Raw genomic sequence first — 25,930 nt, forward strand, 5'->3', positions numbered from 1 at the left:
CCTAGCACGAATGCCGTTCATATACTGCCCTCGTAGTAGCTCGAACGTGGTGTGTGCTTAATTATACATATAATAGCGTAATTATAAAAAAAAAGTAACAAAAATCTAAAAGGTTCTTCTATACAGCAAAGTTTAAAGAGATGTTATTAAGTTAGCGTTAAGGAAATCGAAAAGCTGATACAATTTTTGCTGTTAATGAGAGTAACGTTGCGGCTGTTACGGGAAGAGAAGGTAGCTATTGCAGACTGTGAGGCATCGTGCAAAAAATTTACCGGGCCAAAGGAGAGACGATTTCATGAAATTGACGAGGCAGTTTTCTAGTTCTCTCAAGAAAAACGATAGGAGGGACTAAAAAATTTTTAATACTAGCAAAGGTTGGACTGTGGGATTTATGCGCCGAATGGTGTTATCGTTGAGGCGCAGAACTACAATTTCCCAAAAGCTCCTCCAAAATGATTTTCAAGAAAATTTCAATTTGTTTCAAACTGTAAATGTCAACGAAATGGTAGTATATCTGGATATGCCACCCAATTACACACTGGAAAGCAGAGGTGTGTGGGAAATTTCTTTATAAACGAGTGGTTGCGAAAAATTGCGCATAACATTGATACTAGCAGTAACAAGTGATAGGGAAAAATTGCTGTCATTAGTAATATTGAGAAAAAAACCATTCTGAAATCTGAAAGACTTCGCGAATGACGTCCTAGTTAGGGCACAACAAAAAGGATGGATAATGGAAAAGCTGATGATGGAATGATTAAGACAAGTATGGAGTCTTAGACCAGGAGGATTGTTAAGTAAGGATATTAATTAATCATAGACTGATTGCCCTTGGTTTAGACTTCTTGTCATAATAATAATACCTGGTGGAATAACATCCATACTACAACCTGTGTATGTATAGGTATGTATATTAACAAACTCGAGAATTAACAAAACCGGGAGCAATTAAAGGAGCTTCTGAACTTGCTCAGTGAGTGTAGGCGACATGGAAAACGTTCCCTGAAAACAATATTATAACATCATTTAAGAAGTTTTGTATAATCCGAAGATGACGTAATATGGGAAGAAAATGATACATAAAAATGTAAATATCGGTCTAAAACCCTTAATAAAGTGTTATTATTATAATGTGATTTTATTTTGCTATTTTCCAAATTGCAACTATACGACTGCGAATCTAATCCGCACCCGATTGTAATCTGCATTTGATTTTAGAGCACATAAAATTTGTAAAAAAGGTTGCGGATTACATTCGAGAAAATACGGTATATACTTTTGTGTTATAACATCATCACGAATTGCAATCTTAATCAAATCAAAACATAACACAACTATTTTGTTGTTCAAGTTTGCTGATACATTGCGATTAGCGTTATTCAATATGGTGTCAAATCAAGCGACTTCGACTGAACAGGATAAAAATATGCATTTTCAAAGTTAAGTCGATGTCGCTTGCGACTCAGGCTTTACTATCTTCATCAACCGGTAAATCAATCTAATTATTCTCCGATTGTATTGAACGTTAAGTTGTAATCGGTTTGATTCCACAAGAACTGACTTTATATTTAAAGTCAAGCCGAATTCGGGTTTAACCGTCTTAAGAGACGTACGGCTAAACCTCAATATATCTAGTGTTGGTTCTAGTGACAGTGCAAGAGTAAAACTACAATGCGATCAAGAAAGCCGGTCCGCTAAAAACTACTTTCCCAAGCGCTTGATACCAATACTTACTGCCCTCGTGACAGCGGTCACACCCAAGGTTTATATATTAAAGGTTGTCTAAGTTCCTATGCTGCAATACTTTGATTTTAGTTTGTGGGCGAGGGGCAAGAGCAGAAGTGTTTCGTGACGTAAGCGATCACGGATTGCGCACGCAACCTCATGGCCATGTGGTGCTCCATGCCTTTGTTTAATTTGAATTGCTTGGCAGTATTATTTTCCACATGTGACGTAATGCGCAGTATGATTGCGTACGAACCTAGACAACCTCTTATATATAAACCTTGGGTCACACCCTCCTTCTACTTGTTTTAATAGTGGTGGGGAAATGGGAGGAAACTTTTAGTTTAGTAAACATAACCTTAAAAACTCACACGCACAAAATTAAAAATGTTACTCTCGTTAAACAAAATTCGAAATAAATTCTCTCTGGAGTTAGATTGGTGGATGTAAATTTAAATTATGATGAAAATAATTAAAAAGGATTAATTAATAAAAAGAAAAACCTTTAAATTATTCTTTTGTGTTATTATAAATTATTCTTTTATTTTATTATAAAAATAAAGGTTTAGAAGTTTTATTTATTATAAAACGAATTCAAAATGTTGACCATTATTTTCTAAACATAAAGTGATTCTTCTTTTTATATTATCGAAGACCTGTACAAGTTGCTCTGCAGTTATTTGTTGAACATTGTATCGTATTGCATCTTCCAATTCTTCTATGGTATGTAAACGGTTTTTGTAGACAGAATTTTTGAAATGACCGAATAAAAAGAAATCTAGTGGGGTTAGATCGGGTGAGCGAGGTGGCCAACACCCAAGGTTTATAGAACATAAAGTTACCTCATTCCCTATACCTCTGTAGTATCGATTATTACCCCGTAAATTGACGTCACTGGTTCGATACAGTCAGAATAAAAGATAGCCTATACGTGCCTATACTGTGGTACAGTCTATATAAAATATTTAAACCTCGCATCGTGTTGTGTTGTTCATAGAACCAGCTACGTCACTGACCCACCTTGCCTCTCAGAGGATGAGAATCGGTATTGGGTAACCTTATGTTCTACAGACCTTGGCCAACATCCTCTACCAATTACTCAATCATCATAAAATTCATGAAGGAATCTTTTGTTTGTTCGTGCAGTTGCATTGTCATGTTGAAAAAATCCTTCTTCCAATTCATCATCATGTAATTATTCAATGAATTCTTGTAACAAAGTACTTTGACAACTTTCCTAATGTCATGACATAAGGTAATTCACTACATTTTCCAGGCATGTCTCTCTAAATTCCTCTACACAAAGACTTGTTGAATATTTTCATACCCCATTTTGATCTTTTACTCCATTTCGAAGATAAGATTGGAGAAGAAACTTTGAAACTTGTCTTCTTCTAAGGTGAACGGCATGATTTAACCTAAAAATAAATCAACGAAATGTATACCAAACCAAATCACAATCGAATTTTTGTCTTAATAAAGACAGATAATATTAAATGAAACCGCAATAAATTCATAATGAAATATTGAAAACACCAAACGCCAAAACCAAGAACACGACTCTGAGCTCAGCTGATCGAAACCATTGAAACTAAAAATCGATATCACCTCGTCGACCAATAAGAACGTTGAAAATTAAAAACAAGTAGAGATGGGAGGAGGCTGTGACGAGGACAGTAAGTATTGGTATCAAGCGCTTGGGAAACTTGTTTTTAGCGGACCGGCTTTTTTGATCTCTCGGTAGTAACAGTACTAGAGTAAAAATAGAACTAACACTAGAACTAGAAAGTTTCGGGTTTAACCGTGCGAAAACGGCCGAAAACTCAGGGTTATCATAAAGACGTCACCTTTTTAAAAGCAAAACTTCTCTTTTGCAAAACTACCCAATACCTGTACTATTAAGCTACGTTGCATTTTATGTGGGACAGTGAAGGGCATAGTACCGTAAAATGGTAAGGTAACATGGTCACCGCAGGGCTATATGTTCACAACCTATACGTGTTTAATCTTGTGTCAGGAAAGCGAGGTTAAGTAGGTTCAGTTATGTTTTTATTTCTGGCGATTAAAAATAGTGCGCACGTATCAAAAACCTCCAGGGTCAAAACCCTACATGAATTACAAAGTGAAAGACTTGCAAAAGGTTATGGATGCAGTTCGGAAGGGGGTGTCAAGGAAAAAGGTCGCAGAAACGTTCAAAGTGCCTCAAACAACATTAGTATGAAAGATGCTTGAAAGAACAACAGTCCAAGTCCAGATTTCATCGATTATTTTATCGCTAGAAACAACCTGTCCATCAGAATAACGTCAAACATCAACCGGGCCAAGTCGTCACTCAACCGCGACGACACTACAACATTTTTTAACAACGCTAACTTTGCCCTTTCTTCAGTGAAAAGTGTAAACCTATACAGGGTGTTTTAAAACAACGTTTAAATATTTATAGGGGTAGTGCTACAGTCGAAAACAAGTCGAAAAGTGTTAATCACAACATGGGTCTGAAAATCAACCGTTTTCGAGATACAGGATGTTCAAATTTTTTGAGACTCTACGTTTTTTCTTTTAAATTATAACTACTACACATTTGATACTTGGCAAATACAGTATGAAACGGTTTCTTTTTGAGAATAGTATGATGTTTCCATTGCTTCCGGTTGGACCGGAAGTGAAAATAAATATGACTATTTTTCAGAAAATTCAAAAATTGTATTTAACAATTTTATTGGTTAGAGCGCTTAATTCTAAACAACATTAATCCGAAAAAAAAGTTTGTACTCCTTAAGGCTTCCGAGAAAAAAAAAACATTTTTAAAAATAAATTATTAGAAAAATTGAATTAACACAATGTAATCTAATACTAATCAAACCGAAGCTTTTTACTGAAGATGTTCAAAATGTCGACCTGCAACATCAATACAGTTTCTCATTCTACGTTCAAAGGAAGCCCGAACTCTTTCAAATAACCCGTAGTTTTCACGAATTATCTGGCAACCCTGTTCTATTCATTGCCGCAATGCAAAACATCATACTATTCTCAAAAAAAGACAGTTTCATACTGTATCGATTTGCCAAGTATCAAATCTGTAGTAATTATAGTTTAAAAGAAAAAACGTAGAGTCCCAAGAAATTTGAACATCCTGTATTTCGAAAACGGTTTATTTTCGGACCCATGTTGATTAACACTTTTCGACTTGTTTTCGACTGTAGTACTACCACTCTAAATATTTAAACGTTGTTTTAAAACACCCTGTATAATTATGATGAGACGAATGTCACTGATGATCCTGGTGCTAAAAAAGTCATAGTGCCAAGAAACACAAAAAGAGTGAAAGAGTGCAAGAACATTCTTGGGTATATAAAGCACAAAACATATATCACAACTGGACTAAAAGTGGATCAGCTGGTTCAAAATATGCCAGCAGTCCAAGTGGAGCGTTTGACATGAACCTTTTCGAAAAATGGTTTTTTGAAATCTTGTTAGGGCATGTTGAAGACATTCGCGACCCAGACGATAGAGTGATCAAGGCATGCAAGATGAATAATATCTGTTTGACGCCATTTTCAGCAAATGCCATCTATCTAATGCAACCATTAGATGTTGCGGTATTCGCACCTACGAAAAAAAAGTGGAGAAAAATACTGGATCAATGGAGAAAAGAAAGCAGATACTCTGGTTGCATTCCAAAAGAACAATTCCGTGTATTGCTAAATAGACTCTGGACAGCAATCAGCGATATGGTAGAGCAAAACTTGAAATCAGGATTTAGAGCAACTGGCTTGCATCCTCCTAATCAAAATGAGGTTTTGAAAAGGATTCCCGACGGTTTAAATGAGAGCGAAAGTAGCGACACACACGAAAGAGTTTTAGACGCAAGTTTGCTAGAACTGTTGCGGGAGCACCGTGGGAGTGGCGATAAGCAGAAAAGGAAGCGGACCCAAAAAGATTCCAGCAGGTACAGATGTAATTCCCACAAAAGCTGAGAAAGAAAATCAATCTTCTTCCTCAAGCACCCAAACAAAACATCTTCGAAAAGGAAGACCAATTCGCAAGACACACACAGTAAAAAAGATTGACTCATCTACTTGCTTTATCTGCCGGATAAAGTGGAAAGACGACAGGAACAAAATGGATTGGATACAGTGTCTTAAATGCAAATACTGACTGACTAAGGCTAGGCGCACATAAGCACACAGACGCAGGGCAGGAACAGTGCAGAAAAACTGAACGTGCGCGTAGTTACGCAGTAGAGAGCGCATATTATAATGCAGTATTTTACTATCTGTGCAATGGAAGACACCGATTTAAGCTCCGATTCGGATTTAGATGCGTTAATAAATTGTACGTTATTATATGCAGCTACAAAACTCAAGAGAAAAAAAAGGATATGGAAAAGCAGTTATTTACGAAAGCGTGAAACTCATGGAGAATTTCGTTTGACTTCAGAGTTTTCAGATGACCAGTTTACAAATTATTTCCGAATGAATCGTATGCAATTTGAAGAAATACACAATACTATTCAAAACAAAATCTATCATGAAGGCAGCCGTGCACATAAAGAAATAACAACAAAAGAAAAACTAGCGGTATTTCTAAGGTAACTTTTTATTGGTGAAAATATTTTATTAGCGATATCTCTATAATAAACAAAAAACTTGTTCTGAGACATTATCATGTAAATCGGAGGTTTCTTGTCGAAGTGTTGATCTAGGTGTAATTTCAGTTGAAGGATAGTCAAAGGATTCAAAGGAAAATTGAGTTGAAGATGAAGTTTGTGGTGTGGGTACTGTAGAGGGTAAGGATTCGACGGGTTGAGGTTGGGATAACGCACAAGGACTAAATGGTAAATTTAAATTTTCTGCTTCAGAGGCAGATACAATACCAAATATTTTGCTTTTTACAAGATGTTGTAAATGAATTGGGAATCGCTTGGTTGTTTCGTACATACTCATAAAAAAATGGTACAGTTCGTCATTTTTTTCGATTTCAACTCTTCGCTTTCTATGCATATCCCTTTCCATACTTCGATGCTCTTGACGTGCTAAAGAAGCTTTAATTAAATCAGCAACATCACAGCCTTTTTTTCGTTTAGGTTTAGGTGCAGTTGTGAGCGTTCTGTGCACTTCTGCTTGGTCCTCGTCATTCTCTCCTTTTTCTTCTGTGTTTTCAATTTCAACTTCTTCTTCTTCAGTCTGTTCATTATCAAATTTATCTTCTGTTACATTGGTTTCTCGTGATCTATTTTGCATGTGCGCCAACAAAAATTCCATCTGTTTTTGATATTTCCATAGTTTGACACTTTTACCTCCTCCAGCACCGCTTTTCGGTTGTCCGTTCTTCTGCCTTCTTAAGGCGTCACGGTGACAATTACGTAATTTTGTCCAAGCATCTTTCGCTTCTTCACCTGTTAAATAAAGGTACGCTATTGAATACTTTTATATTTCAGATATTTGGCGTCAGGGAATAGTTATAAAAGTATTGGATATAGCTATAGATTAGGAGATCGCACAGTATCTAAGATTGTGAATGAAGTATCAGCGGCTATATGGGAATGCCTGCAACAAACTTTCTTACCGGACCCCACAGAAGAACTGTGGAAACAAATTGCAAAGGAGTTTGAACAAAGATGGCAATTTCCACATTGTGTGGGATCGATCGATGGCAAACACATAGTGGTCAAGAAACCGGCCAAAAGTGGATCTTCTTATTTTAATTATAAACATACTTGTTCTATAGTACTAATGGCAACTGTAGACGCAAACTATAAATTTATTACGGTAGATATCGGGTCAATGGGACGATTTAGTGATGGGAATATATTTTCTAGCAGCATACTATACAAGAAAATACAAAACAAAACTCTTAAGCTTCCGGAACCAGATATGATTAGCGGTGGTGAAAAAGAATTGCCTTATGTTTTTGTGGGGGACGAGGCTTTTCCATTACTAGAAAATTTAATGAGACCTTACCCCAAAAGAAAAGTTACAGCGAATTATGAAAATAAGGTATTCAATTATAGATTATCGCGCGCACGACAAACAGTAGAATGTGCATTTGGGATACTAGCTGGGCGATTTCATGTTTTTAGAAAACCATTTGAAATCAAACTTGCTAGTGTTGATAATGTTGTTAAGGCAGCATGCGTTTTACACAATTACCTTAGAATGACTAGTACTGCTACAAATGTGGAGGATATTGCTGATGAAGAACTCCTCTCCGACCAACTAACTTCAATACGCTATAATAACTCGCGAAATTCAAGAAATGCTTTCTTAGTACGTGAAAATTATACACACTATTTCAATACTACAGGTGCTGTACAGTGGCAAAGAGATAGCATATTACGAGGAAAATATTAAACACATTTACAAAAAGAACATATAAAGTTACTTATAATAAGTTACTTATAATAAGAACATATAAACTATTTTCATACTTACCATTGTTTAGTTTTAATTCTCTTGCAATATTTACCCAAATTTCATCTTTAAGTTTAATTTTCATGTAGTCAGGGTTATTTGTATTATATAATACATCATAGTTCCGTACCATTTCTATTAATTTTTCGCTGATACTCATTTTCACTATTGACCACTACTTACATAACCTTAAATATTAAGATCATAAACATTACAAATCCCTCACGTGTCGCTAAAATCTGTGTATCGTTTACTGCGCCACACGTTTCTGTCTCGCAAGTTACTGTTCTACCCTGTACTGCGTTGTAATATGCGATTTCACGTCAAAATGTACTGTACACAGATTTCTACCCTGTACTGCGCTGCGTTGCCTGTGTCGCCTGGGTCCTTATGTGCGCCTAGCCTAAATCTTTGATAATAGCAATTAAGACAAAGATTTCCTTCGTTCAGGATTTGAATTGTGTTATAGAACAGTGGTTTTTGGTTTTTAATATGATATTGTTGGTAAATACGTAAATTTTTATTGAAACAGTTGTAAGAAGAAATAAATACAGTTTTGTTAAAATTTATTTAACATTTTTTAATGTTTAATTCAATAAAAAATATGTCTTTTACATAAAAATACATTCCTTAATGCTTCAGTTACATTTTCAGGGTTACATTTCCGGTCAAGTTACCATCTGACATGCATAATAAGAGATTGTTCCTAAAACGAAGTTTTTTAATATTTTTGTTGTTTGTATAGGGTTGTTTCAATGTTTTTTGATAGCTATATAATCCTGAAGGTTAGGTTGGTATGATGAACAAGTTTCTGTTGCCATAACTTATTTCCTCACTTTTAATCTTGAAAAATTCTTACGGTAGTTTCGTAACTATGTTACAGCATTCATATTATTGCAAGTTATTTGAAATTTCCGGCATGCGTTAGATACGTACATTTTTGTTTTGATGAATCTTGCTTTTAATCTGTGCCAATTAATTTTGTGCAATTCGTTTCAGTTTAATAGGATCCTATTTTATTTTTAAAAATATTTCCAAATATAGGTATAAAATTAACTCATAAAATAATAATTATACCAAATCATTTCAACGTAAAAGCTCCTCTGCACAATATAATCAATACAGTAATTTTGCAGTGGTGTTTTCGAAAAATACTTCTTTGAAGCGAATGATCGACGCAATAACCGATGGTAATTCGTGGATAATCATCGTCGTCGAACTTGAAATTGAGCGGTAAATCAAGTTCCGGCGGTTCTTGGAGATTCCAGGAACCACAACGCGTACGAACGTAAAATATAGCGTGTTAATCGGTGAAACGCCCGACAATTAAGACTGAAACTTTTCTGTACATCGAAAGATGGTAATTTAGATAGGCATCCGCGGTCGATATTTCAAAAAAATTTTGAATCAAAACGTTCCGGTCGAACGCTATAAACGATAAACGCGGACTAAAACTGCTAATTATTGTAAGATCATTTCTAATGGGGTTTTGCTTATGGGGCGTTTATAAAGTCATTTTTAAAATCGGTTTGTTATGAAATGTTATTGAAATATTACAGAAATATTATATCGATTAATGTAAATTGAAATTCCGACATTAATACTGTTAAACTCAAAGATGTGGTTTTAAGAAAACGAAAAGACATAAAATTAGAATCAAAAATTGGCAAGATGTAAGTGCTTACCCAGAAACCTTTTCTGAAGAACTTCCAAGTGTAAATTGTGGTCGCGGTTCTGTTTCAAATACGGTCAAGTTCCATTAATCCTATTTGGTAATTTGCGGAAATATGGTTTAAATGCGGTTAACTAGTGAGACAGAATTGTTGAAATACTTTATCAAGATTTATTTCTATTGCTTCAAAAAGTGCAACTTTTAAGAAATTCAAAATCTATCTAGCATTTAACCCTTTGTGTCCCGACGGTACTTTAAAGTACCGGTAGTTTTAAACACTCGTTTTAAACTGTAGTCATCTATTATCGGCGCATTTAGAGCTGGCGGTATTTTCTACTATACAAGAAAGAATCTGTATAAAAAATAACACAATCCGCACTGTAGGTTTCAATCATTTTAAAGAGAAAGCTTTGAGCTTCAATTTAGAACAAGTCTCATTCCTTTATTTCAATAAATACGGCTTTCAGGAGTTTTTAAATTAGCATCTTTTTTGACAGTTTTAGATTATACGAAAATGTAAGTTTTATTTCAACATTCTTTTTCTTAATATTTTGCCAATCCAACCCAACAATTATTATATATCATTTTAAAGAGAAAGCTTTGGTCTTTAATTTAAAACAGGTCTCATTCCTTAATTTCAATAAATACGCCTTCCAGGAGTTTTTAAATTAGCATCTTTTTTCACAGTTTTAGGTTATATGAAAACGTAAGTTTTATTTTAACAATCTTTTTCTTAATATTTTTCCAATCCAACCCAATAATTATTATACATCATTTTAAAGAGAAAACTTTGAACTTTAATTTAGAACAAGTCTCATTTCTTAATTTCAATAAATACGGCTTCCAGGAATTTTTAAATTAACATCTTTTTTGACAGCTTTAGGTTATACGAAAATGTAAGTTTTATTTCAACATTTTTTTTCTCAATATTTTTCCAATCCAACCCAACAATTATTATACATCATTTTAAAGAGAAAGCTTTGAACTTTAATTTAGAATAAGTCTCATTCCTTAATTTCAATAAATACGGTTTCCAGGAATTTTTAAATTAGCATCTTTTTTGACACTTTTAGGTTATACGAAGATGTAAGTTTTATTTCAACATTATTTTTCTTAATATTTTTCCAATCCAACCCAACAATTATTATATATCATTTTAAAGAGAAAGCTTTGAACTTTAATTTAGAATATGTCTCATTCCTTAATTTCTATAAATACGGCTTCCAGAAGTTTTTAAATTAGCACCTTTTCTGACAGTTTTAGGTTATACGAAAATGTAAGTTTTATTTCAACATTCTTTTTCTTAATATTTTTCCAATCCAACCCAACAATTTATATACACCATTTGAAAGAGAAAGCTTTGAACTTTAATTTAGAACAAGTCTCATTCCTTAATTTCAATAAATACGGCTTCCAGGAATTTTTAATTCAGCACCTTTTTTAACACTTTTAGGTTATAGGAAAATGTAAGTTTTATTTCAACATTTTTTCTCTCAATATTTTTCCAATCCAACCCAACAATTATTATACATCATTTTAAAGAGAAAGCTTTGAACTTTAATTTAGAACAAGTCTCATTTCTTAATTTCAATAAATACGGCTTCCAGGAATTTTTAAATTAACATCTTTTTTGACAGCTTTAGGTTATACGAAAATGTAAGTTTTATTTCAACATTTTTTCTCTCAATATTTTTCCAATCTAACCCAACAATTATTATACATCATTTTAAAGAGAAAGCTTTGGGCTTTAATTTAGAATAAGTCCCATTCCTTAATTTCAATAAATACGGCTTCCAGGAATTTTTAAATTAGCATCTTTTTTGACACTTTTAGGTTATACGAAGATGTAAGTTTTATTTCAACATTATTTTTCTTAATATTTTTCCAATCCAACCCAACAATTATTATATATCATTTTAAAGAGAAAGCTTTGAACTTTAATTTAGAATATGTCTCATTCCTTAATTTCTATAAATACGGCGTCCAGAAGTTTTTAAATTAGCATCTTTTTTGACACTTTTAGGTTATACGAAAATGTAAGTTTTATTTCAACATTCTTTTTCTTAATATTTTTCCAATCCAACCCAACAATTTATATACACTATTTGAAAGAGAAAGCTTTGAACTTTAATTTAGAACAAGTCTCATTCCTTAATTTCAATAAATACGGCTTCCAGGAATTTTTAATTCAGCACCTTTTTTAACACTTTTAGGTTATACGAAAATGTAAGTTTTATTTCAACATTTTTTCTCTCAATATTTTTCCAATTCAACCCAACAATTATTATACATCATTTTAAAGAGAAAGCTTTGAACTTTAATTTACAACAAGTCTCATTTGAGTCTGATAAATAAATATTCAAATTTACTGCGTCCACGAAAATGTCGCAGCGCAAGTTCAAGAGAAAGAGGAAGTTGTGGAAATTGTTCTGCCAAAGCTAGACCCCACTCAAAATGTACTGCGTGCAATGTTTATTTATGTTGTAATGAAAGAAAGAACTGTTTTTCGGAATAGCATAATGTGATTTAGCTAAAGCAAGTGTTACTTATTTTCTAACGTAATAAAAAATGTACTATTTTTATATTAGTAATAAGTAAGTTTTTGTATACTGCACCATCACTAAAATATATTTTAATGCTTAACGGTACTCTCAAGTATCATTCTGTCACAAAGTTTCAAAATTCTTGATTTCTTGGGACACGAAGGGTTAATGTTTGCAAGATGACATCAATAAAAGATAACATCCAGCCGGAAATGAGATCGTAATTTCCAACAACCCGAAGTGTGTCTATATGATTGCCGATCGAGCCAATTAGCTGTAAACTCCTTTAGATTAATACACAGATAATGACGACAATTAAAAATCCACGGTGACCGTTAGAAGAATTCGATGACAGTCATATGACAGTTATTAAGATACAAAAATAACGATAAACTGCATGAAGAAAGAAAGAAATAAAATGATTAAAAAAAAGAAGTGAATAAAAAAAAGGTAGAGAGCACGAGCGTATCGTCGCGATTTACGATAGTGCAAGTGAGCGTAGACAATTTACGTCTTCTTGTAAGAAGTAGTTCTAAAGATCGGTAAAAATTAACGACTGAAGAAACAGCGTTCGTCTCCCCACTTCCCCTAAACGCAACATCGATTGAAGACGTTTAGTGTCCCTGAACATTATTACGACCCTGATAATTAGATTTAACGACCTGCGATCCCAGTTTCTTTTCGTTTAGGTATGAGGTCACCGCTAGGAATCCTCAGTGACAATAAAACCAACCCGTATTTAGTGTAACCAACTCGGCGATATGTAACTCAACCTATCGATTAAAAGCCGAGTTAATTGGTTCTTCGAGTCCCAAGATCGTTCCTTCGCGGAACGTGCCCGTTTAGTTTTTAAGAATTTTTCTTCTTCACTTAGAAACACGCATCATAGAATCAGACTCCGATTAGGAGTGGCACGAGAGGAGTGCTTTGAAAAGGAATTCCATTTCAATTTCGTTTTTCTTTTACTCACAAACACGTTCTGATTAAATGTTTTAAAGTTTTAAATGAAAAATTTCGCGATTAGAACATTTTTCTTCGACACACGGCAAGCGGAGAGACGTCATTTGCTTGATAGATAGAAAACGAAGCTATTTCTTCTTGCTTTGAGGCAACAGACGTTGATCGTCTGCAAAAAGTAACTCTTCTCCTATAAGGTCCTCGTTAACGACTGCACACGCAGCTGGGTGTAAATGCTTAGACGTACGTCTGGTTCCGATGATTGCCTACTGAAGAACCGACTGAAACACCGACAGAAGAGGCGACAGCATAAGCACGCTTCATTACTTACAGTACGGAATCCGCAATCAGTTCGCAAAAATCTATTTAACAGAAAAAGGAGCACTCTTAAGAACGCTCTTTAGGAAGAGGAAAAAGTTGCTCTCCTTTTTCGTGTTAGCCACTGGAGATTTTATCCTTAGAAAAAGAATGAAGAAGTGATGAAAAAGAACTGGGAGGAAATTTATTATGTCTTCTTGTGGAGGATAAATGATGAATATGTAGTTTGGATGCGTTTTGTGGTAAAATCCAAGAATTTCAAAAAAAAGCTTTAAACTATCATTTTTAATTAACTAATTGTAAATCTATTTTGTATTAAGCTTTGTTGTTTCTTCCTAGTGATTATATTGATACTGATGTAGGCTTAAGGCCGAGCGTTCAGTAATCAGTCAAACACAACTTTGTTCACAATAAACACCCAAAATCTATTCCGTTCTGTGGCCGATTCTTAACTGACTAACTAACGTCTCTCTCTCTCTCTCTCTCTTCTTGGATTTCGTCATCGACGTCATCGGGTCCCAGGAAGCTAACAGCTCGGCCTCTCCTGATCCTGTGACCTCCCCGTTCACATCTTTTTCTCCGTCTTCAACATTTTCCTCCTCTCCGTCTTCAACCTCTTCATCCTCGTCTTCCTCTTCATCTTCACTTTCGCTATCCTCATGTCTAATCCACAGTTTTAATCGTTCCGGCGGAATAACGGCTTCATAAGCTTTTTGAGTTACTTCACACCCAGGAATACTTTTCACAATGTATCGGTCTTTGTCCAATACTTTATTAATACGATATGGTCCAATAAATTTACTTCCCATCTTAGCCACTCGATCAGTAGGTGCTGCCACCCTTTCGACCATAACCAAATCTCCTTCTTTATATCTCATATGCGGTTTTCGTCGGGAATCATAACATTGTTTCGATTTTTCTTGATTTTGTCGCAATTTTGTTGCTGTCTCTTCTCGTACCTTTTCTCTAACCTAGATATAATCTTTTATGACATTTTCATCTTTTATTTGTTCTGGTATAGTAGACGATTCTCTTGTTCTGAGCTTGTAGCCCATCATGATTTCCGATGGTATCTTACCGGTACTTTTCTGCCAAGTCGAGTTAATAGCTATTTGTACATCTGTCAATGCTTGCTCGTCCCATGTTTCAGGTTTATCTTCTACTAATTTTAATAATGATGGTAAAAATGTTCTGTTATATCTTTCAATCTGCCCATTTCGCCTCGGTGCTCTTACTGCCACTTGTACTAATTTTATATCATTTTTATCACAAAATTGTCTAAATTTCTCGCTCGTAAAACTTGTTCCTCTATCTGTAATTATTCGCTTAGGATATCCAAAAATTTTGAATAATCTTTGCAATATTTTTAATGCTTCTTCTGTTTTTGTTGTTTTCACTGCTTCCAAAAATATAAACTTTGTGAATGAATCAATCATTGCCAAAATATGTTGGTTTCCTGCAGTTGTTTTTTCTAGAGGTCCCAGATGGTCTAAATGTAAAGTCCTTCACATTTTGCTTTCGATTGTGCTCAATGCAACTAATACAATTTTGCAAAGCTTTCTTAATGTATTTCTTCATATTTTTAAAATAGTAATTTTGTCTTAATTCTTGATATGTTTTATCTAATCCCATGTGTGCAAGTCGTCCATGAGTCTCCATTACTAATAATTTTCTCATTGCTCTAGGTACAACATATACTACTCTATCATCAATTTTTCTCACCACTTTATCATTTAACATAGAATACCCTTGTTCCATAATGAGTTCTTCTTCATCTAGAATTTTTCGTTTTAATTCCTTGATATCTTTGTCGCTCTCTTGACTAGCCACTAAATTTGTTATTATTTCTTTTGTGACGTTTATTACATTAGTCTTATATATTCTACTTAAACAATCAACATGTTTCATTCTATCAGCATTTCGATGTTCCACTTCATACTCGTATTCTTGCATTATTAAACTCCATCCTAATATTCGTCTATTTACCTCTCTTTTCTTTAACGTTTGCTGCAATGCATTACAATCAGTTATTATACGAAATTTCTTTCCTAGTAAATAGATTCTAAATGTTTCTAACGATTTGACAATAGCTAGAGCTTCCAACTCAAAACTATGGTATTTCTCTTCGGCAGGTGATGTTTTCCAGCTTGCAAAATAAACAGGATGCAATTTTCCGTTATGACGCTGTAATAAGCATGCACCAAGTCCCGTCACACTTGCATCTGTATAGAGTTCGGTATCTAGTGATTGGTCAAATATCTTTAACATTGGTTTATCTGTTAAACAAGTTTTCAATTTCTCAAATGAATTTCTTTGATTTTCGCCCATCATAAATTTCTTGTCACTCCTTAACAAATCTGATAACGGTCTTGCTATTCGTGAATAACCCTGTATAAACTTTCGAAAATATCCGGTTAATCCAAGAAATCTTTGAATCTCCTTTAACGTTACGATGGCTTTTGTTTTTTCTTTTCTAGGCATTATCTCACCTGTTCTTACTTGGTAGCCTAAAAAATTAATCTCTTTTATGGCAAAATAACATTTATCTAAACGAAGTCGCAATTTAGTCTTTCTTATCCTTTCAATCACTCTTTTAAACAACAAGACATGATCTTCTAATGTCGATGTATGAACCAGTATATCATCCATGTATATTTCAAGTCCTCCATCCTTTACAATGTCCTTAAATATTTCTGCCACAAACTTCGAAAACACTGCATTAGTATTCATTTTGATCTTCATCTTTGCTTTGTAATCGTATCCCAGTTCGTTTCGGAATCATAAAACAAGTTTAAACAGTTTTGTACAAGATTCATAGTGTCCAACAAGTCTTTCAACGAACCAAGTCGAGCCATTACCAATTGAGTTCGCAATGAAAAGTTATCGATACCTCGGATAATGTGACTGATTGTCTCTGTTTCCGACATACCAGCACGTTTAGCCAATTTACATTTTTCATGATAATAATCTTCAAATCTTTCCCCATGTTTCCATCTCTTCGCTCTAACCTTATCGACCAATGACGCAACATCCTCGTACACCTCGAACATCTCTACTAAAGCAGTTTTCACTTGGTCCCATGTACTAGAAATCAGGTCACTTGAATCATAAAACTTACGTGCGTTTCCTTTTAATTTGTTCGTAGCTAATATTTTAACAACACGATCAGGTATCTCATATATCAGAATCAAGTTATCGATCCTCTCAGTCCACTCCTCAATGTTTAAACAATCTTTTTCACCAGAAAATTCCGGTATCTGTGACGAAATTTCGGAAAATGGAATACTTGGTTGTGAAACATACCGATTTGCATCCATACTTTTCTTAAATGCTTGGATTTCCTTGTCCTTTTCTTGTACCAACATCAAAATCGAACTCAACTGGTTAGAAAGTTCAGCTAGATCCGGCCCTGACTTCGGGTTATTTGTCATTTCTACATTTCCACTCGCCTCTACATCGGCATTTGTTTTATCCCCTGTTTTTTTCAATTTTTCTTCTAGGTCGCTCTTTCGGTTCCGCCATTTTCCACGTAAATCGGTTAAAATCACAATCGTCCAACCGGCACCACTCAACGAACACGCGATAACCAATTGGGTCCAGCGAAAGCGTTTTTTCCAATCTATTTCGGTAAAATCCCACTTCTGATAACTGTAGGCTTAAGGCCGAGCGTTCAGTAATCAGTCAAACACAACTTTGTTCACAATAAACGACTTTATTAACGAAAAAATAACAATAATTATTTCAATAATTGTCTCGAACCACACCCAAAATCTATTCCGTTCTGTGGCCGATTCTTAACTGACTAACTAACGCAGTGTTGCCAGATGAAAAAAATTAAATTCACCAGATAAAACGAAAAAAGTCACCAGATTTTCACCAACTATTTTTAAACCTTGATAACCTTTTTTTTGCTTTACATTTATTTATTACCAACAATTTTTGTTAACATGTACACATGTACATACTACTTACTATACTACGTACCATCAACTTACAGCAATAAAAATTAGAAACGGTTACATATTTATATTTTATTGAAGAATAACAACAAAACAAGAAAAACAACAACGCTAAACCTTAACCTACAGTTCATTATTATACATATTACTATTATGTTTTTCTACTACTTCTTTAGTAATACAAAAATCATAGCAATTACGTTCATCCATTAATCTTTTGCTATGTAAAATCCCACTTAACGTTCTTGAAGACAAACGGTTTCGTAATTTTGTCTTGTTTAAATTTATAGTGCTAAACTGCCTCTCAACGCATGCGCTGCTATGAGGTAAACACAAAATAATTGAAAATAATTCGTTCATTTCTGGAAAAAGGAGTGAGCCATCTCCCCGTTGAGAGGTACACACACCTTTCCAGAATTCTTCAATTTCTAAATTAAAATTGAATTCACTTGAAAATTTTAACGTTCTAAACTCTCTATCCAAACCATTTAAATTTTCTATTGAGTGCGGAAATTTTGACCATAAATCAGCAATGTTATCAGTTTGACTTATATTTTTTGGATTTAGAATTGAAGCAAGTTTTATTACTTCCACTTCTCTCGAATTGAATGGAAAACGCTTAAAAATTTGGTGGGCTCCTTCTATATAAAAGTGAAGACAGTTAAGCATAAATTTATGCTTTTCAGTCTTATCCCTGATTACATTTTTTTGTAGAGCTGAAATGACCTTTGGTCCAAAATATACCTTTTCTAGTGGAAGATAGTTTTCAGGGTTTCTGTACTGTAGTATTGTTAAATCAGTATTTTTTAAATATGCTGGTTTTATGTAAAAGCTAAGCAATAAGTTATAAGCGGTAGACATTCTAGAATAAAGGACCTGAATTTTTGGCTTTTCAGATTGAAATTCTAAATTTAGGTCTGTAAAAATAGGTAGTACATATTCCAGAAATTCAAGGTATAGTTTATTTATGGGTTGATCAAGTAAACTGTAAATATTAGCGGCGCTTGATGTACCGTCATAAACTTCACTTTTAAAATACAATTTAAGAGCCTCATATTGCTCCAAAACTCTAACAACTGTTGCTTGTAGAGAAAGCCATCTTGTTTGGGACGGATGTAATAGTTTATGAGGTTTAATATTTAAGAAAATTTGAAATTCTTTAAATTCGGATTGTCTTTTAAAACTATGCTGCATATAGGAAAATAAATTGCGGATTAGTTGCTCTACTGTGTCTGGTATTTTATTGCAGGCATGGGATGCACATAAGGCTAATGAATGGCATATGCATTTCATAATAAATAAGTCAGGTATATGTTCTTGAAAAAGGGTTTTTAAAGAATGATGCCCGCCCATCATTGTATTAGCACCATCTGCTGCAAACCCGACCATGTTTGTTTTATATGGTATATTATTCTGATTAAAAAAATCTATTATAACATTAAACAAATTTTGGGCTGTTGCTTGTTTAACAGGAAAAAGGCCAAGAAATTCATCTTTGATATTAAAGTTTTGATTAATTCTAACAACTATTGCTAAATTTTTTTCATGTGATATGTCTGTAGACTCGTCTACTAACACGGAAAATTTATTTAATTTCATTTTTTGAACAATATTTTCAAAATTAGTTTTTCCTAAAACATTATTAATTATTGCTGTACACTTACTTCGACTACAAGACATTTGACTAACTTCTTTTGGTTCATTCCCAGATGTACAAATAGATTTTGTAAGTTCGGTTAAATGATCGGAAATATTTATTGGAAGGTTGTGTTCAGCAATAAATGCTACAATCCGAATTTCGTTTTGTTTTAAAATATTGCTATTGCTAATAGTGAAAGATTTTTGTGTTAATGTTGGCTGTTTAAATAATGAATCCATGTTAAATATGTGTTTTCTGGAACTATTATGCTTCTTCACTGCAGCAGAGCCTCCAATGTAATCTTTATTACACATTTCACATTTAAAATAATGCTTGCCAAGGTTACTTTCTTTAATCCATTTTTTGTATTCTTCATGCGCTTCCCATTCAACTCGATATTTATGAGCATAAAATTTTTTCCTTCTCTTTGTTTTGTTCGCTGTTTCTTCCTCCGTACTTGAAGATGTTTCTTTACCGACCGTTTGAGTCACATTTTCATCTACTCCAAATGTGCTTGTAGATGGTTGAGGCGAGGGAGGTTTAGGTTCATCTTTGTCCTTTATCAATAAAAACTTTTTCATCGTGCGTACTTCTAGCAAGAAAAATAATATTATTCGGCAATGATTACACAAAGGATAAATATTAATAAATAACTATAAATTTGAGTTACTTACCGGTATTTTTTTGCAGAATATACAAATAAAAATTAATGCACCTTAACAATCACTGTATTAACTTTTACTAAAGTGTAAAGAGAATGGATGAGTAAATCGGAATATTATAGCAATAGGTAATTCCCCGAAGTTCCTAACATAAACGTAAAAATATTTGATATTTCGGAGTATCACTACGAGATGTCAGCCCAAGGAAAGTTTTACGAAAGTTTTACAAAAAATGTATACATTGTGGCTGTGATGTTTTTTTTATCGGATACCTTTTTCGAAATTTCGATTAAAAAATGAAAAGTTAAAAAATCACCAGAAATGTGAATTTTTTCTAAAGTTTTCACCATTTCACCAGATCGCGAAAAGATCACCAGATGTGGTGAAATTTCACCAGATCTGGCAACACTGAACTAACGTCTCTCTCTCTCTCTCTCTCTCTTCTTGGATTTCGTCATCGACGCTCCCCATCGACGTCATCGGGTCCCAGGAAGCTAACACTGATTTTGTTTGCCAAGATTTTAGTAGGCAACTCAGACATTGTATTTAACTACTTAGGGTTGACTTGTCTATTCGTGTCTATTCGTTGCATATTGAGCATCAAAACATTATAGATCACAAGAGCTTCATTATTTACATCCCTCTCTTATTTTGTTCTCTCCCCTGAGGCCATCTTTTCATATTTACACTATTATAGTATAACTTTTATCGAAGCATTGCAAATATGGTAAGTGAAGTTCCTAGGCAAATAAAAAACCTACATTCGATCTCGTAGTAGACAGTTAACGTGTTAAGGAAAAAAATTAGTTTCAAACTCAATTTAATTATTTAATACGAAAATAGTCTAAAATGTTTATTATTATTATTATAGCCCTTTATTTCTACATTTTACATTTTATATTTTACACTAATACAACAAAAAGAGCATCTCATGCAACTCAAAGCAAAAACGAAGAAAATAAAAAAAAAAGCAAAACAAAATTTTTACCATTAAATATAATAAATTAGACTGGCATGTTGAGTGCACAAGATATACACCACTAACTCTGCTGTATAGCAGTGTTGCGCGTGGTTTTACAATTTACAACGCCAGCACGCACTGATTAATTAAATAGTTTAAATACTTTAGAAAAACAAAACCAAAATGATAATATTTTTATATTTTATCAATTAAGAAACATAAATACGTATACATATATATATATATATATATATATATATATATACACACACACATGGAAAACAAAAAACAAAAAATCACTCAAATCAAGTTAAATCCAAAATGGCTGAGAGGTTTGTGCCCTTAATAGTTTGAAGCCATGCTCTGATTGAAGATTTAAGGTTGGTTGGACCCAATGACAAACCATTTTCAAGTGCATATCTCATAAACTTATTATATATTTTAGGGGAAAAATATCTGAAGGATCGCTGTCCGACTGTTTTACGCACACGAGTCAACCGCACAGACATATAATTTTTAGATCTAGTATTCTGTGCATGATCCATATCGCTCAGCAACTCTTTACCGCCAAATATCCTATCCAAGACAAGACTTATATATAATAGAGGAACAGATAGCAGTTGTGAAGTCTCGTAAACTGCCTCAGTGGGATAATTTTTAGGTACACTTAGCATGGCTTTTAGTATCAACTTCTGCATGACTATAATTTTTTCTAAATGAATATTCGCAGTCCCACCCCATGCAATAAGACCGTAACGGATAATAGATTCCGCCATTGCATAATAATAAGTTCTTAGAAAAGATGAAGTGACATGTGGTGCCAATTTTTTTAATAGAAATAGTACTGATCTTAATCGTTTACATGTACTGGTCACATGTTTATCCCACCTCATGAATTGGTCCATGATTACGCCAAGATACTTTACTGAATAGGTTTTAGATATTTTTGGACACCTACAGGTCGGAGACGATAATTTTCATCACGCAACAAACACTTTATTTACGGTCTATGATTTAAATAGAAATGTGTTATTCGATTTAGTTGAACTGTTTCGTGTCAAATCCGAAGAGTGAGAAGAGAACGGCAATTGCTTTGCGTGCTACCAATAGATTTATCGCCTGGGGATTAATGAAGTTTAATTTTTTTGTAATACGAGATCTGTTAATTTACTTTAAAGGAGACAGGTTAAAGAACAGGTGATCATCATTTCGTGACAAAAACAAACACGAAATGCATCAAGAATTCTAATTAAGTAACTAATAGAATAATAAAAAATAATAAAAACACGTAACCATTTTCACTGGTTTCTATTAAAACCGCATAGCTAATAAGTATGTATAGATTCAATGAAAGTGATTTAATTAAATCATTACTTTATAGAGGAAGAAGTTTGTGGCGTGTTTAAACTTCTTCTTTTATTCACCGTTGAATGAATGTTCCAGGTTAAACGCCAAATACATTTATTCATTTTAACTCTTCTTTTTATTTCAAACTTTCTATTCAATTTATTTTACAATTACAATTCGTTAATTTTTATTACAAAATTAATTTGATTCCTTTAATTCAACTAAATTTAACTGGAAAGAATTTTCCTTTTCCTTTAAATTATTGTTTTTATGTATTAATTGAAACTTTTCATAGAAAACGTTCAATTTCACTCTTAAAAAAAATCGTGAACTTTCATTGTAAATATGTGCGAAAAAATTTCTACAAAGTTAATGAAAGTCATTCGAGCGTGAGTCTCATCAAAGAATGGAATGCAGCTGTCCTGAATTTAAAGAAGTTCTTTGCGAGTGTGAAGTTCGTTAACGGATCGAGCTTTTTCGATAACCAATACACACCAACGTGCCTTGAATATCTCCAAATTTATCACCATTAAAATAACCCATTACGACAAAAATTATTGTTACTGGCCAAAAAAACGTTTTTTCCGGTATTTAAATTATTCACGTTACTAATGGAAGAATTTTTTTCGCTTTATCAGAATTAATTAAAGAAAAAACTTTTTTAAGGAAAGTTTATTGGGGTTGTTATTTGCTGAAGCACTCAAATCCGATGGAAATTTACGTATAATTCACGGTAATTTTTATAAGAAAAACAAGAAGGGGCTCCCTGGTGATGGCGTCGCGACAATTTATAGCCATTTCTCCTCAAAAGGAAACTTTAAAATCTTGGCAAGAAAACGCGTTATATCCGTATTCGGCGGCGCGCGTTGTTTTTGAAATGTAATAGCTACTCTGCCGAAGGCCGCGGATAAAACGGGATGCCGTGCCCTTAAGAAGTTGATAAACTACCTCTAACTTAAAATAAAACCGTCAGACTTCAATAGATTCTCCGAGATTTACTTGACGCTATTTATCAATTTAAATGATTTCTAACTTTATTTGGTGAAGTTGGATGATTAAAAAGCTTCCTGTTAGAAGCTACATCTTAAAAAAAACTATAAAGATACATAGACCACCAGATCTTCAATAGCTGATAAAACACGATTTATGAAACTCAACTGTTGTTCCAATATTTTACCATATATTCTGCTAAAGATCAAGGTCATTGAAATATAGTAGCTCTGCGGAGATGCCTTCTGGTCCTGCAGCTTTTCTATTCTTCATTGATTAATTAGAGACATAAACCTGGTGAGCATTTGAATAGAATAGAATTTATTCGTGCAATTAAAAATTTCTTTTACACCCATCAAGTCAAAAAAAAATTAATACATACGGTACCGATACACTACAATTAACATTCATTACAGCCGATACTACCATGTCTGACAAAATAGGTTATATATTAAAATCTTCCTCTGAGAGGTCGCGGTCCAGAAATTCCGAAGAGGAGTAAAAACCCGTTGTCAGCAAGAACCTCTTGACCGCCACCTTAAAAGCTCCCACCGAGAGCAGCGTTACCAATTTATTATAGAATTTAAGAGTAGCAAAATCGACACACTTTTGTGACTTAGAGAGTCTGCAAAAGTTTGGCATTAACTTGTGGCTATTTCGTGTATTATAGCCGTGCACATCACTATGCATAGAGAATCTTCCTACGTTTCTACGTACGTACAACAGGCACTCCAAAATATATAATGAGGGAAACGTTAAAATCTGATAACTGATAAATGAAGCACGGCAAGAATTTCTGTAACTCAGACCACAGACCACCCGCACAGCACGTCGCTGTAATCGGAAAACTCTGTGCCACCCAGTACAACCTCCCCACGTCAATAACGCCTAAGACATAAGTGACTGGCACAAGGCATGATACACAGCCTTCGACACATTATTACTTAGAATTCGCAACACAAAGATGTTGCTACTCAAACATCCACACAACCTATCTATGTGGTGTTCCCAGTTTAAGGTACACCCAGGACATCCACTACTTGTTTTCTGAGTCCGCACCAGCGTTTCGAAGCATGAAAACAGCTTCCATACTTTTGCTTTTATTTAAATTTAATTTGTTACAGACAAACCACTGTTTTGCGTATAATATTACCTATGCACTAGTGATAGCATTCGGCAAATCATTTAGGTAAATAAGAAAAACCACCGGTCCTAGTATCGATCCTTGAGGAACTCTTATAAGGTTTGTTCGAGCAGAGAATTAGGTATTAGTTTGTGACAGATTAGTGCATGCGCACGTAACGATTAATTGCGAACTAGTACGATATTTGTCAAATAGGTTGCTTATAAAATATACTGTTCGCTGGATTACAATTTGTAGGGAACTTATACTAATATTAAATCTATCAGCTACATCTCGGAAAGAAGCCGTCTGATGACCAGCAAACCACAGAAATATTAATATATGTTTTTTTTCTGTTAATTTTCCATTTCCTCCGGCTTGATAATTATAATACTGGCTGACTTTAAATCGATTTGCTAGATCTTCAGCAACTACTCTACTCAAACGAAAATGTTCCATAAATTCTGAGTCGCTATACAGTTGTACTGTTATTTCGAAGTACTCTTCATTTTTTGGCCTTATTCGCACTGGTGTATCAAGTAATTCATCTTCTAGGTCATCATCACTTGACTCAAGATTTACTAAAGGCACATCTTCACTTGACGACGAAATATCGGACATGATTATTTATACTCTGATTTATACTAGGTACTTAAGAACGTGTTAACAACAATTACAGATTAATAAAGCGGATATTGTGTTTACAAATATAAATCGATTGTGTCGCCCTCTCGACGTGCTACGTTTATTACCAACGAACTCGCAAAGTATCCACTGCGCATGACAGTACACAATCCGTCAACAATTTTTCGAAAGTCAGCAAATTGTAAAAACTATACCCAACCAGTACCCAACTAATCCTAAATTCTGATCGAACACACGACTGGTAGTCGAAAAAGTCAGAATTCGGGATTTATTTACTGCTCGAACACCGTTACCATACTGCGCATGCGTCTCCCAATTTGCAGATTGGTTTTGCCGCTGCTCGAACAAACCTATAGAAATATACTAGAAACTACTTGCTTTCTATTAGTGAGATAAGATTCTATTAATCTAGCACTACTTTCATCAAAATTATATTTGTCCAATTTTTTTAACAAAAGACCATGGTTAACGCAATCGAAGGCCTTGCTGAGATCACAAAGGTTATGGATGTAAATTCCCCATGTTCGTGGCCATCCCCCACCTGACGGGACAAAATCCACAATTGCATCCCTAGTACTGAGATTCTGTCGAAAACCACACTGACTAGGTATGAATATGTTGTTTTTTTCAAAATGATTTATAATTCTATCCTTAATGACTCTTTCAAAAACTTTAGAACGATAGTTCTCTAGTTCTTGAGGATCACCTTTTTTAAAGACCGGAATGACCAATGCTAAGACATCAGGAAAAACATTCTCCCTCATGCATAGATTAATCAATCTTCTTAGCGGTGTTATCACATCTTTTATTAGCTTTATAATTTCAGCATTAAAACCATAAACATCCTTGGAAGGTTTATTCTTCAGGGAGCCAATAATATCTCGAACCTCATTACATTCAACAGGTTCCATACTGAAACGATGTTTAATGACTGGTATATTCGACAGCAGATCATCAAAATTAGTTGTTTGATTAC

General features: G+C 34.0%; 2 protein-coding genes across 7 annotated transcripts in view; both read left to right on the top strand.

Annotated features, from left to right (window-relative positions):
- Nucleotides 1-25,930, top strand: part of LOC111420849 (shavenoid) — a 372,982-nt gene that overhangs the window by 38,302 nt on the left and 308,750 nt on the right. The window lies entirely within an intron of this gene.
- Nucleotides 5,893-8,158, top strand: LOC139430591 (uncharacterized). Its single transcript, XM_071197769.1, has 2 exons — nucleotides 5,893-6,316; nucleotides 7,166-8,158. Exons 1-2 carry the CDS (start codon nucleotides 5,985-5,987, stop codon nucleotides 8,076-8,078), a joined length of 1,245 nt encoding a protein of 414 aa, XP_071053870.1. The 5' UTR covers nucleotides 5,893-5,984; the 3' UTR covers nucleotides 8,079-8,158.

This window comes from Onthophagus taurus, chromosome 7 (genome assembly GCF_036711975.1).
Source record: "Onthophagus taurus isolate NC chromosome 7, IU_Otau_3.0, whole genome shotgun sequence".
NCBI lineage: Eukaryota > Metazoa > Arthropoda > Insecta > Coleoptera > Scarabaeidae > Onthophagus > Onthophagus taurus.